The sequence below is a fragment of the Agelaius tricolor genome, unplaced genomic scaffold (assembly GCF_023055355.1).
Source record: "Agelaius tricolor isolate 1412-34295 unplaced genomic scaffold, bAgeTri1.0.p SCAF_27, whole genome shotgun sequence".
NCBI classification, from domain to species: domain Eukaryota; kingdom Metazoa; phylum Chordata; class Aves; order Passeriformes; family Icteridae; genus Agelaius; species Agelaius tricolor.
Window position 1 is genome coordinate 7,887,374 of NW_027269287.1, and position 13,698 is coordinate 7,901,071.

The window sequence follows — 13,698 nt, forward strand, 5'->3', positions numbered from 1 at the left end:
CAACACTTTTATAATAATGATATGTAAAGTATCTTTTGAAATGATACTGACTGACATGCAAGCATATATAGACTTTGGATCATACTGGGCAAAAATTTGAACCAGAAGCTTTGCACCTTCACTGGCTTGAGAGAAATGTAATACTGGTTGTTTTCAAATATAAAGGGCTAGAGAAGAACTAGATTGTGACTAGATGTCACTTTTGCAATACTTTACTTAAATTATGTGAGAGGCAAAGTCTATGGATACTAAAAATGAAATATTTTATAAATTAATTATATGATAGGATTACAGATGTGTGTAAGAACAGGATTCTATAATTTAATATTTGCTTTTAATTATTGTTTAGTAATAAATTATTAGTATTTGTACAATTTTCTAGCAGCCAATAGGATTCAATAATGTGTGATAGTAATGGATGCCCCTTGGCCTCTTCCCTTTTTATTCTCATTTACATTGTCTACAATTCCAGCAGAGAGGAATTCCAGCCTGTTATATGTATCCTCCATTAAATATAAACAATTATCACTTCACAAGCACCTTACTTTTCATCATACTTGGCTGTGAATTTTTTATCTTTTATCTGAAGTAATTCAGAACTATAGCTACATGTCTATTAGACTCAAATGAAAGAAGAGAGAGAATTATAGCTTTTCAACAAGAAAGGTAGCTGTTTCTGAACTTCTCCAAAAGATAGGCTGTTTTATTTGGAAACCACTCTTACTAATAAAAAAAAATATAAATAATTTAATACAGATCTTAAGTAAGCAAAATCTGAGCAGAAGGATTAGCACAGCCAATTTGTGCTCTTTATGAATTCATGAAAACCTGAAGATTAAAAATAAAGCTGAGATTCTAATATGGCCAAAAGAAGAATGCCAACTTGAATTATTTTAAGGACAGTAATTTCAATATTATGAAAGTAAAAAACAAATCTTATTGTTTCTCATCCACTGAAATATTTTTTTCTGAATATAACAAAGTATAGAGCAAACATCCTACACAAAAGTGTGATAAATACATCTTGGTTAGCAATCTAATTTAAAAAAAGAGGACCACATCTTGTCTATTGCTTGTGTAGGAACTGTTTGGCAGAATTCTGGACTAAAGCAGCTTGCTAAGTGTGACTTAGCTGTATCCTAAGGAGCCTTAGCCATATCCTAAGGAGAAGCACAGAGCAGATTTTTGGATTCTGACTTACTTGCTTATACCAAAATCTCTATCAAATTTTTAAAGTGAGGTAGAGATAATCTGAGGGTTTTAGAGATTGTTTAAATATTAGAATAGCTTCAAATACTATTAAAAATCAAGTGTCTGATGATAATACAGTAATTCTCATGACAGCACTTTTTAATGTCCACTGCTGGCTAGGTAATTCTTACCAGGAAAAAACCAACTCTGTGCCAGACTGTTGAACTCAACTACTCTTCTGACAGAAGTATAATAATAGCTAATAGGACATTTGTTTTTGCTTCAAGTTATGCTAAACCAGCTGCCTATTATCTCAAAGCACTGGATAGCTGATTTAATACCAAAGCAAGATTTCAAGTTATAATGGTTTTATTCTTCAGTAGAGTATGACAAGGTGAGAATTGACCCTGTAAGCCTGAGTGCAGGTGTGAAGAAATGAGATGCAGGCAAGGTGCATCCTAACACATGGTTTCTTTGTAGTTTGTGTGATTTCTCTCTGTATAATGAATAAACATTACTAAAAAGCAACTTCATGAGTTATAACTCATATATTAAAGAGAAATGTTCTCAGTCTTTAATAGCAAATAACATTGAATTTACAACAATAGAGAACAATTTTGCCAATAAACTCTCTATATGATTCTCTCAACATTTAAATAATTTACTTGATTTCTTGTTGAGAAAATAAGATATAACAATTCATACTAAGAAATCACAAAAAGGTGCATTCACCTTCCTCTTTATATTCTTCCTTTACAGACTATCATCCCCTACTCAGTACAAAAGACTAAAGCATATCAGAACAGGCACAAGAATAGATCTGCTCCAAACTGAGCAATCCTGAACCTGAGGCAGAAGAGAGTCTCTACTTTGAGGCCCAGGTAATTTACTCCTCCACAAACTTATGAGTAAAGAATGGCATTGGACTCTTCTGTGTATTCACAGGCAGCACTGAAACTGTGTGATCCTCTACATGAAACCCCAGCTACTAGAACTGAGTAACTGAAGCAAGTAACTGTCAGCAAGTAGACTATGATGATTGGAAATTCAGAATTATAAAAATCCTCATATTTCAGAGCTTTGAGTAAGCAGCAAGAAAATAGCAACACTCAGTAGATTTGAGGAGCACATTCTAGTGACTCACTGTTCAACCGGTCCTCAATAACGTGGACAAAAGTCAACAGAGAGCAGTTGCTTAGCAGATTTTCAGGTGACACTAAACTGGGAGAAGCAGACACAGTAGTTAACACAACAAACAACTGAGTGCCTACCCATGGACACCTGGGCCAACAGATATTCACTAAATTGACTGAGGTAAAGAGCAACTGTTTACTTCAGCTACAGAATTACAATAACCTAGGTTGGGAACTGACTTGTCTAAGTGCCACCCTACCCAGCCACAAACCCGGGGTTTATGGGCAGTAGGGTACTGAAGACAAGGCAACAGTGTATTATCACTAGAAAAAATGCAAACCACACACTGGGCTGTAATAGAAAGATAAAACAAAAACAAAGATAGTGATTTACTTCATCTCCTTGTCAACAGTTTAAGCCTTACCTAGAATAGTTTGTCCAGCCCCTGGGACTACAGTTCAAGGAGTATGTGAGAAAACTGGAGAAGACGAAACTGAATCATGTAAAAAATGTTTGAGGGCCCTAGACTCCTTTACTTGGTGAAGAGGTGGCTAAAGTGTCGATTCATGTAATGGCAGCCTACAACCACCCAAACAGTAATTACGAAGACAACACCGACCAACTTTACCCAGTGGGGCTGATGTGATACAGCAAATTATAGCCAGCAGCTTTGAGGGCTCACACTTGATATGAGGCAATATTTTGCACTAAGGCATTGCAGCTGCAGAGCAGGCTTCACAAGAAGTGGGAAAACTTCAGTTCCTGGAGGTTGGCATGTGTTAGTTAAGTTGGTCAAACACAGTCATGTTTGACTGCTCTTGGTAATTGTTCTCTTTGAGGAGGAGGCTAGATTAGACAACCTCCAGCAGTCCTTTCCAACCAACATTTCCATTATGCTAAAGATACTTCAGGAAAGACACAGAAGGATGGAAAAAATGAAGCACAGAAAAAAACCCATAGAAAAAAAACATTAAACTCAGATGACCCAAGATTCATAGATGAATTTCGGACCAGATCTAAGTAATCTTGTCATACAGAAAAAAAAGTCTAGATCACAAAATTAAGAATGAGAAAACAGAATCACCTTATCTGAAGTTAAGGACATTACCAATTTTTCACCACCATTACTGTTTTGATCAATTTCCACAAAATAATTAAGAAATTTAAATAATTTTAGTTCCCTTAAGCAATAGAGAATACAGCCTCTCTAGTAAGTTGGAAATGAACCAGTCATATTATTACACAACTACTGGAAAACAATGTTTCATCATTGCCATTTTTCTGATTACACAGAATTTTCCTGAAAAATCTAAAGATTAATTGACTTCTAGTCACTTAAGGGAAAACTTCAGTACAACAAGAGAGCATAATAGATTTAAAAGAAAAGATTTCACTTCCAGTTAACTTTACCAAAGGTGTGAAAGATATAGAGTCAAGACAAGATGCAAATTGTGATTATACAATATAATTGCAGAGAGATTGATGAAAGATTAATATTCCTTTAAAATCAGGTGTAACTTTTGGATTTATTATTGATAGATTCTTAATGTAATGAACTATGCATACCCCAGTAAACATTACACTTAGATACTTTACCTAAAATTCACTATATTAAGGTGTTTCCAATTGAATATAGTCATTTAAGAAGCTGATTGGCTAAACCACTTTCTTCTTTGTACTCTGGACACTGGGCTAGGTTACTTGACAAATATTGGATGCAATTAAATATACAATATAAAAAAATTGTTTTGATAATGGGGGCCTCACAGATTGTTAAAACACAAGGTCTGAAGAGAAGTTTATCAAAAAATACAATTTTACTTACTATAAAACATGTATCATCTTTATGGAAATGATCTTCAGTGTTAATATTATTTTTGTAACTATGTAACAAAATACAACAATTTTTTGTATTCTCTTTAAACAGAGCTGCCATATTTTGGTGGTGATTTGCACAGTACTTTGTAGTAAATGAAATGAGCTGCTACATTCGGAACATGTCAAGGTTTTGATCTCCAGATAAGCAAATTCAGGTAATGAAATTCACATCCCTAACTCTGCAAGCTATATGACCAAGATGCTTACCTGCAGCATTTTACATAAAATAGAAACCAAGCTTTTCATGGGCACTTTGTTCTGAAACTCTGTGAGTTCTCCAGCAAGCACACATTTTTTGTCATGCTAGGTATACATAAATATGTAAACAACACTGATGAGTGAAGGAGACTAGAATCACTTAAAGGAACAAATTGTACTGCATATTTACTATGGTCTATCATTTTAAGGCCTTTCATAAAAGAAAGATGAAATGTCAAAACTGACAGTAGAAGCAGTTACAGCCACTGTAATCCTTTCTTGCCTCCATTTCTACTGCCATAGCAGCACTACTATTTCTGAGCCACCTTCAAAAATGCTATCTATTCATAAGCCTGTGTTATATAAGATCAAACAATCAGGTACAATCCAGTTTTGCATGTTCTTTAGAGGCCACAAATATTAAAATGAGCCCACACATGACAAAAAAAAAATTAGTTAAAGAGGCTTACATGCAGGAGGTCTCCACCCTAGTACCACCTAGAATTTTTCTTATTTTGAATAATGAAGTAAGAGCCAGTTGAATAGGATGTGGCTTCATTAGTTCGGGGTTTTGTTGTTCCTCTTTTTTAAATTTCTGATTTCACTTTGCATTGTCTCTTACACCAAATTTACATATGAATTTTATCAACAAAAAACTCAGACCAAATTTCAGTGCAAGTTACATGTCCATTTTTTACAGTTGTGACTTGTGAAACCGCGATTTTATAAATATGGGCACTCCATATTCTTACATTTTACTACATTTGTTGCAGCACACTGGTCGTGTAACCAGATGATCATTTTAGTAAATTACCTTTACATTCCAATACTTCTAGAAGATTGACAACATGAGGGATTTGACAACCTGCTTACCAAAGTATTTGGTACCATGGTAGTAAATGTTTTCAGATCAATAAGACCATATTTAATTAGAAATATGTCCTAACTCGAAAAATAAATTGCAAATTTGGGGCAGTAAAAATTAATTAAATTCTACTGGTTTTGAACCAGAGGAAATAAACCCAGACATTCACTATGGTATATGTTATTAACAGAAAAAAAAAAAAATGTACAGCACCAGAGTTTGATCCAAAGCTAATAAAATCTCAGGAGATATAACTGGGATTTAGGCAAGATCCCATATAAGTATGGGATCAAATTGAGACATAGTCAAAGACTATTAAAATGTGCCAATACTATGCATTACATTTGATTTCAACACAAAAATTCACCCTTCTAGATCTACCCATGTAAGCTCAAGAACCAACTTTATCTCAAATTAAATGTTTATTTCATACTCACTCATACAAATTCTTCAATGGTGAAGTTAAAATAGCCAGCACAGAGATCAGACTATTGCAGTGGCTATGTATTTTATAGATCTTGAGATTTCTGTCTTTGTGTGGATTCAGAAACTCCTGCACAGAACTACAAATTGACCAGAGCATATCTTCAGTGGACATCAAAATTGCTGCAATATCAACTCTGTAGGAAAAAAAGCCCAAGAATAACATTACTTAAAACATCTTTATAGTGGTAAATTCCAATTAAGCAGACATTTTCTCTGACAGGATAAACACTAAAATCATAGCATGGACCTTTTAAATTTCCTCTTCAGTGATGCAGAAAGTCTCCATCCACTACTCTGTAAAAATCAACTATTTCACAGAGAAGTTGTTACTGAAACTAGTAGAAAGAAGACTTAAAAATTTGGAAATGTCCTTTCTGAAAGGACAGTGTCACTAAGCATGAATAATTTACTTCCTAAACTACAAGTAAATAAATATGAATTTTGTTTTCTTATCATTAAAATGTACTTACTATTTTCAAATCCTGATGGGGCAAAAAATAGGAACAAAGTAACTTAATCTTCAATCAGCAAAACTAACTCCATGCAACACTGTACAATGTGCAACATTTCTGAGTCAGTAATCTATTGCTTGTTGGTACTGGTTGGCAGAGCACCACATGTCATTGGTCTGAACAACAGCAAGAACCCAAACTACAACAACACAACAACCATGACATACAATACAGAGGAAACATGTGAATAACACAAAAAATATGGGAGTTATGAGATTGGACTTTAAAAACTACTAAGTACCTAAAAGCCATGGATACACCTGTGATCATGGCATTTTTAAGGATCATGTTATTTTTGAAAAATCTAGGCAAACACACGTAAACAGACATTTGTCCATATCATACACCAGTTCTCTACCATTTGAAGAACCACTTGGAGAAAAGATACCCCCACAAACTACAACAATATTAAAAAAACATGTAAAGAGTCTGTGATAAAAATATATTGAGTATTTTTTTCCATTTAATCATGACTGGATAGTTCAATTTACTTAGTGAAAAATTCAAGAATCACACTAACAAAAATACAACTTTTCTACAAAATGACAACATAAAAAGTTTTTTCTTGTTCAGTAGTTTGAAGTGAATTCATATAGAATTGACTAGTATGACACTTAGGTAATATTGCATTTTTCATATTTCAGGTAACTTTTTCCCCCAAAAAATTTTCAGGCAAGTTGTCAGAAAATCTCCTTGTACCAAAAGATACAGAACAGCCTGATTACAGTGAGTTATTGGAGGAACAGAGCACACAAATAGGTATATAGTATAAAATTTTGGTTTTTTCCTACCATTTTAAGAATGTGATCTTGTGCAAGTTACTTGAGCTCTCATGATAACACTCCTTTTCATAATAAAACTTGAGATGACAGCACATGACTCTTAGTCACACAGAGCATGGACCTGGTAAGTGTCTCTAGCCCTCTAAAACTGCAAACTCTTTAACTCTTCTAGGTGGTGCTGTGCAACAGTACTAAAGGCAATGGCCAGAAATTGTGCACAGGAAGTTCCACCTGAATATGAGGAAGAACTTCCTTACTCTGTGGGTGACCAAGCACTGGAACAGAGTACCCAGAGAGGGTGCGGATTGTCCCTCACTGGAGACATCTAAGAGGACTGTCTGGATTTGGCCTTGTGCTAGGTACTCTGAGATAACCCTGCATGAGTAGGGAGGCTGGACCAGATGACCCACTGTGGTCCCTTCCAACCTCACCCATTCTATTAGGAGAAGAACACCTATTTATTCAGTAAAACAAGACATTGGATAGAAAGGACAAAGGTAGGGTTAACTTCCACTTGAAGACACCTGCTTTAGTATTTCTCAAAAAGACTGTGCTCTCTGGCAAAATGTAAGAATTGCAACAAGAAAAACTTCTAATTTCTTATTTTTTAAAATGACAGAAAAAGGAATAGCCTCTTTCTCCTCTCTCCTTCTACACCACTGGCATCTACTACAAGGTCACATCAAAACAAATGTTTTCTTTCACTTGAAAAGCCCTATAAAACCACAGATTCTATGGGAACTCATTAAATTTTCTTAATAATTCAACAGCTTGATTTCTAATCCTGACATTGTCAATTCTATCCACATTTTTGGTTGCATCACCAATCCTCTATGAACTTCCATTGTGAGGCTTTCAAACCAATCAAGCAGTTTATGGAACAATTTGACAGAGTTGAGAGGCCTTCAATTCTGCCCATATATAATATATGCCCATGATATAACTACTAAATATACTTAAATATACAAAATAAATTTTATTAAAACAAACATCAAATGCATAGATTTGGTCTATCCCCTCTGCTGTGTTCATTAACATTGAAATTTGAATCAAAGCAGTAAATAACAGAAGACTAACATTTACTTCTTTAATCCATCAAAATGGTGTATTAAATATACAATCATTACCTGATTTGTGGTGTTCTTTTGTAACTGGGACACACCTGACAATATCTGGAGGACAGAATATCCAAAGATCGCTCTAGTACATCTGTAAGAATCTCCTGGGCTGTCTTTGGAGGTAGAATAGTCCACAGATCATGATGAAGAGCACAGCAGAAGTAATGCCACATCTGGACAGAGAATGAGCATCTTTCCCCCTATCAAAACCACCACACATTACATAAAAAAAACACCCCTTCCAAAATGTCAATTTAACTCTTACAGGTCTATTTAATTAAATCTGAAAGGAAATAGCTAAAGAGTTCCAGGAATAGGATGGCCAAAAATGGTGCTTGAAAAGATGTGAGACATCTTTATTTGCAAGGAAACACATGTTGCATTTCAGTCACAAAATTACAGTGCTGCCACAAAATAAAACCACAGCATTTGAACTTTTATATTCTGAATTATATTCTTTTATAATCTCAAACCCATAGTGTTGTAAGTTTAGTTTAAAAACATAGACAGTATTCTGTACACAACAGAATCGTCAGATAAACTTAACATAGCAGTTTCTTTGTCTGCAAAGAGAATAATTATTTAAATTACTTAATCATGTGTATTTACCCAGATGCAGAAATGCTATGCATAACCATGACTATAAAACCTTGGTTATATATAATAGAGGAAGAGAAGAGAAGAGAAGAGAAGAGAAGAGAAGAGAAGAGAAGAGAAGAGAAGAGAAGAGAAGAGAAGAGGTAAGAACAACTGAACTATTAAACTGACAATAAGAGATATCCAGATTGCTTTACTAAGATATTTTTTTGTCTTGTAATTTGGATGTATTGAAACCAAACATTTTCTGGCAAGGAAACATCACTGGCATTAATATTTCATTGTCTAAACAGATCTATCCCATTAAGACACAGAAATAAATATGCAGGGGTCAAAATCACAGCAGTTACTCCATAATAATTCTAAAAATTACCCAGGAAATACATTTCCCGTTTAAATATTTCAACTAATACCTATTCAGCAAATAGCATTAACATGAACTTTTTTGAGAACAGAGATTCAATCTTCAGTTCCCACATCCCAAAGGAACTGAAAAATATTTTAAGAATTTGTTGATATTTTGGCATTATTAGAAATATAAAATAACCCCCCAATTTTTACAATGCTTTTAGAATTTGATAGGCATTCTTTAACAATAAAATAAAAAATAATCTGGCTTTTTAAAAAATATATTAGCATGAGCATTAGCAGATTATTGGAAGTTGTCACTATTTGGTTTTCCTCTGACACAATATTTGAAGTGCATTTTATATTAAAAAGTGGCAAAAATTATTACAAAGAACAAATAAACAAGCTTGTTGACAAGTTTTACTTTTTAACTCTGTAATTATAAACACAAATTGTTTCACTTCCTATGCTTTGGTTTATTTAAGTAATAGCTCTTTTCCCCTTTTTTAGTATTGTACCTCCACTGCAGAAACAACAATATCACTGAAGATTTAAACAAGATTCACTCCCCTTTTCTGACCTGTGTTTCTATTTGCTGCCATTTCTGGACAATTCCACTGATAAACATCTGCTATTTTTGCAGGCTTCATATAATAAAAACAGATGGGAGCTTTTATTTAGTTTAAATATGAGGAAACAAGCAGCTGTTTTATTACACAAGCCACTCAGTATTACCTCTGAACAGGCAATTCTTTATTCTTTGCCTGTAGAAAACGTAAGTTCCCACAGCTACAGCAGATGTCTGCTACACTAAGAGCTTCATTCAAAAACATAATCTGAAGAGCTGGCCCAGTGGCGCACTCTTCCCGCTGAGATCCTATGCTGGAAGAAGCCACCTCTCACTGCTGGAAGTTTCAGCAGGGAATTCCTCTGTAACAAGCAATAAATCTTAATCCAATCTCTTCCATTTAGGATGCCTACAAGAGATCAACTGAAGTAACATCTGCTCTGCAGCATGCCTCCTGAAGGAACTCAGAGCAGATCACAGTCCAGCCTTGGGCCATCTCCCAGGGACCAGTAAAAAGAGGAGCGATGATGTAAAATTATATACTTTTTACCTCAAATCCTGTAAACATACAGAGCTGAGACACCAGTTTTCCTCATTCCTCCTACACACATCAGTTCTGCTCAGTAATGATAAAACTGTTTAGCTACTCCATATTCTTTCTTGTTAGACAACTGTTTCTCCATAGTAAAGTTACTGGATCACCAGTAAACAGGACACAGCACCATAGGCACCACAGACAATGAAGATCATGTCATGATTCAGCAGTTGCCAAAACCCACTGCCTTATCATCTATCATTCAAACAAAACTGAAATGTTTATTTACTTGTCTTTGAGAGATGGACATTTTGATAAATTACTCTATGGTTTGTATGCCCTGTCCAGCACAGATTTTGTCACTGACTGAGCAACTTCTTGTACGCTATCTGTAGATTACATCTATCAGATGCAATTTTCTCTCATGTAAGAATTCTAGAAAATGCTTAACAGAACACACTAATTGTCTCACACAGAAAATTATATAAGGAAGGACAAGACTTTGCCTCCAGTAGATTTCAGTTATTATTGATTAAAAATTCATATAATACATCACCCTGCACTTAAGTGAAAATAATTTCAAACAGTGTATGTCAACCTATGTTTGTATCTAACTAGGATGAAGGAAAAGAATCCAATAAATGAAATCATTATCTTAATTTTTTTTAATAGAATTATTAGGATTATAGCTATAAATCAGACCCATTACTTCAAGATGCAGGTGACATGGCACTGGCTATTTCAAAAATACATTGCTGAATGCTTTAGGTAACTATATTGAACATCTTTCTTTGTTTCACCCTTTACTCACAAAAAGTAAAAAGGGAAATAATTGAAAATAAAAATCAAAGAATCAGATAAAAAATTTCCCAGAAAAAGATCTTCATATATCACACTTTCTAAAAGAAGTGTAAAGTTCTTAGAGATTAAGGTGATGGTGTACTCTTTACTGAGTTCTATATAAATGCCTTGACACACAATAAATATTTTATGAAGTAAATGACACAAACATGCCATGGTAATAATCTATCTCATCTTTAAATGACTATGTTTTCCTACATCATTTCTAAATAGACACCTGCCTGCAATAATAGATATTTCAAAATAGTACATTCCAATAATCCTTATGTAAAAACAATGCTGATCTCATGCTTCTGATTAGTCAGTGAGCTGGCAAACACTAAAACACATTTTGTAACCTCACACCTCATAAAAAGCTTTGTAGTCATCCCAGCAGTGGCTCTCAGCATCCTGTAAAATGCTTGTAGCACAAACTCTGATGCAGTAGTTCGTAACTTGAAACTGGAGAATGTTGATGAATTCCTGACATTTTTGGATAGGCAATAGGAACAGGGGTCTGTTCAGAGAGAATCATTAAAAAGACAATGAATGAAAGGCTATGCACTAGGAGGTAACAATCCCTAGTACTGCAAATAGTTTTTATTAGTAGGTATCAATCATTCATTTCCTCTTGGTCCTGAAACTATCATTCAGGTTTGCAAATTTTTGTTTCAAAAGTTCTCAAAATATGTCTGCTTATCTATAACTTGTCATTTAACCAATCGCTGAGAAATAAATTACTTCATCCTATTTTCAGAGACAAGTACATTCAACATTCACTTATTTGGAGTTTTTAATTGCAGCATTCTTGCATCAGCAATTATTACCTCAGCACTGAGTGTGACAAAAAACACGTAAGCACAGAGTACAGAAATTGATTTTGGTAGGTATGTACTAAAACTCTTTGATAATTCATCTGAGTAGAATTATTGAGCAGTATTTTAGGTCAGACTTTCCACTCACAGTGATACACTTCATGCAAGAGACAGTAAAACATCAGAGGGAAAGCAGCTCAACAGTGCATATACCCACTCAGAAATCATACATTTCTTAGAAATTGTGCTGTTTCAGGGTCCCTCCCCAAAACCACTGTTTCTACTTTTAAATTACACATGGCTGGAAATATGTGGACCAAGAGACTCTTAGTACCTTAAGACAAAATCTCCTAAAAGCAAGTGCACTCCCAGGTCAAACACTGCCTTTGACTTTACACTCCTACTTCATATCTGCTTTAATTTTTTTCTGCATGTAATAATAAACTAAATTATAAAACTACAATGTATAATATGCATTATATTGTATGTATTTCTTCACATGCCTGAGTACACATGGTGTTAAGAAAAAAAACAGAAATGTATTTTTATATTGTCCTCAATGATTGCTATGTCCTGAATCAGATCTTATGAAAATTAGGCATTGCAAAGGTCAGAAAAGGAAATCAAGGCCCTAGCACTTTATATGACAGCAGAGTACATTCAGTTCCCTGGACAATCCTATTTTCTCAAATTTAATAATTTAAAAAAACCCAATCTGCAAATCAAATGCAGATCCTACACATAAATAATTTGTCTTGCAATGGCTGTGTGGAGTATCAGGTTGATTCAGGTATTTCCATAAATTAGTACACATACTGCATGTGCTAAAAAATATGATGCTATTTGGGAAACTACCAGCACACTGTATCACCAAAATGGAATGAACTCTTATATTATTTGCATTTGAATTAAACATTTTAAGTAAAAAGGACATACTTTTTGCTTGTTTCTCTCATTAAATTGCTGTACATTGTAAAATGCTGAAGGACATATATCGCTGTGGAAAGGGCAGCATACAAGTCTTGCAGGGGAGCCTTCAAGGGAACATCTTTGCTCTTCTCCTCTAGTCTTGCCAGAACAGCTATTGCCACCTTGCTGCAGGCCTCTACAAAGTTTGCTCTAATTTCCTGAAGAGAATCATCTCTGCAGGCCAGAGCCAATGGAAGCAATGTGTCGAGTTCTTCCATGATGTCGGAACAAAACTGAGAGAAATAAATGTGGCACCAAGTTATTTGTATTCTGACAGTACTGCTTAATTTATACACACTAGGGTCAGAAGATTGAATATGAAATTGGCATGAAACATAAATATATTGAATCAGCTTCACAAATATTTTAATCTCTTAAACAGAGGAATAACATTTTTTTAAAGTAAATTAAATATTCTTTCATTCCTTCCTGCTTTAAAGCTGCATATTCTATACCAGGGGAAAAATTAAAACCATCTTATGCTAGTAACACATTCCTTTGGTTTTGATGTCACTAAATGCTCATTCAAAGCACAAGGTTAATTCCTTGTAAATAATGATAATTTTCTAAACTAATTAATTTTGAAAAATACACAAACACATTTCTTAACACTGGATTTGGAAACAAATGTGTCATCTCTTCATAAAGTCATACATTAATATCCTTAAAATTATCTCCCTAATGCTCATGTGTTATTTCAAGCAAGCATTCATTAACAGCATTCCAAATCTGCTAGCATAGTTGTAGATCTTACTAGAAAAAGTCTTTCAAACATACCTTTCCTTACAAAAGGAATTTAATTAATAAATGACCTCTCAGCCAAATCAAATAACTCAAAATTGTTTTTTTTTACTGGTTATGC

At 34.3% G+C, this 13,698-nt stretch overlaps 1 protein-coding gene across 1 annotated transcript in view; it reads right to left on the minus strand.

Annotated features, from left to right (window-relative positions):
• The window catches only part of KIAA0825 (KIAA0825 ortholog), a 233,101-nt gene that overhangs the window by 141,441 nt on the left and 77,962 nt on the right, over positions 1–13,698 (minus strand). The window contains exons 8-11 of the mRNA XM_071448657.1: positions 12,804–13,069; positions 11,419–11,569; positions 8,174–8,364; positions 5,704–5,886 (exon numbers count right to left, since the gene is read on the minus strand). Coding sequence (XP_071304758.1) covers positions 5,704–5,886; positions 8,174–8,364; positions 11,419–11,569; positions 12,804–13,069 — 791 coding nt within the window. The remainder of the gene's footprint in view (positions 1–5,703; positions 5,887–8,173; positions 8,365–11,418; positions 11,570–12,803; positions 13,070–13,698) is intronic.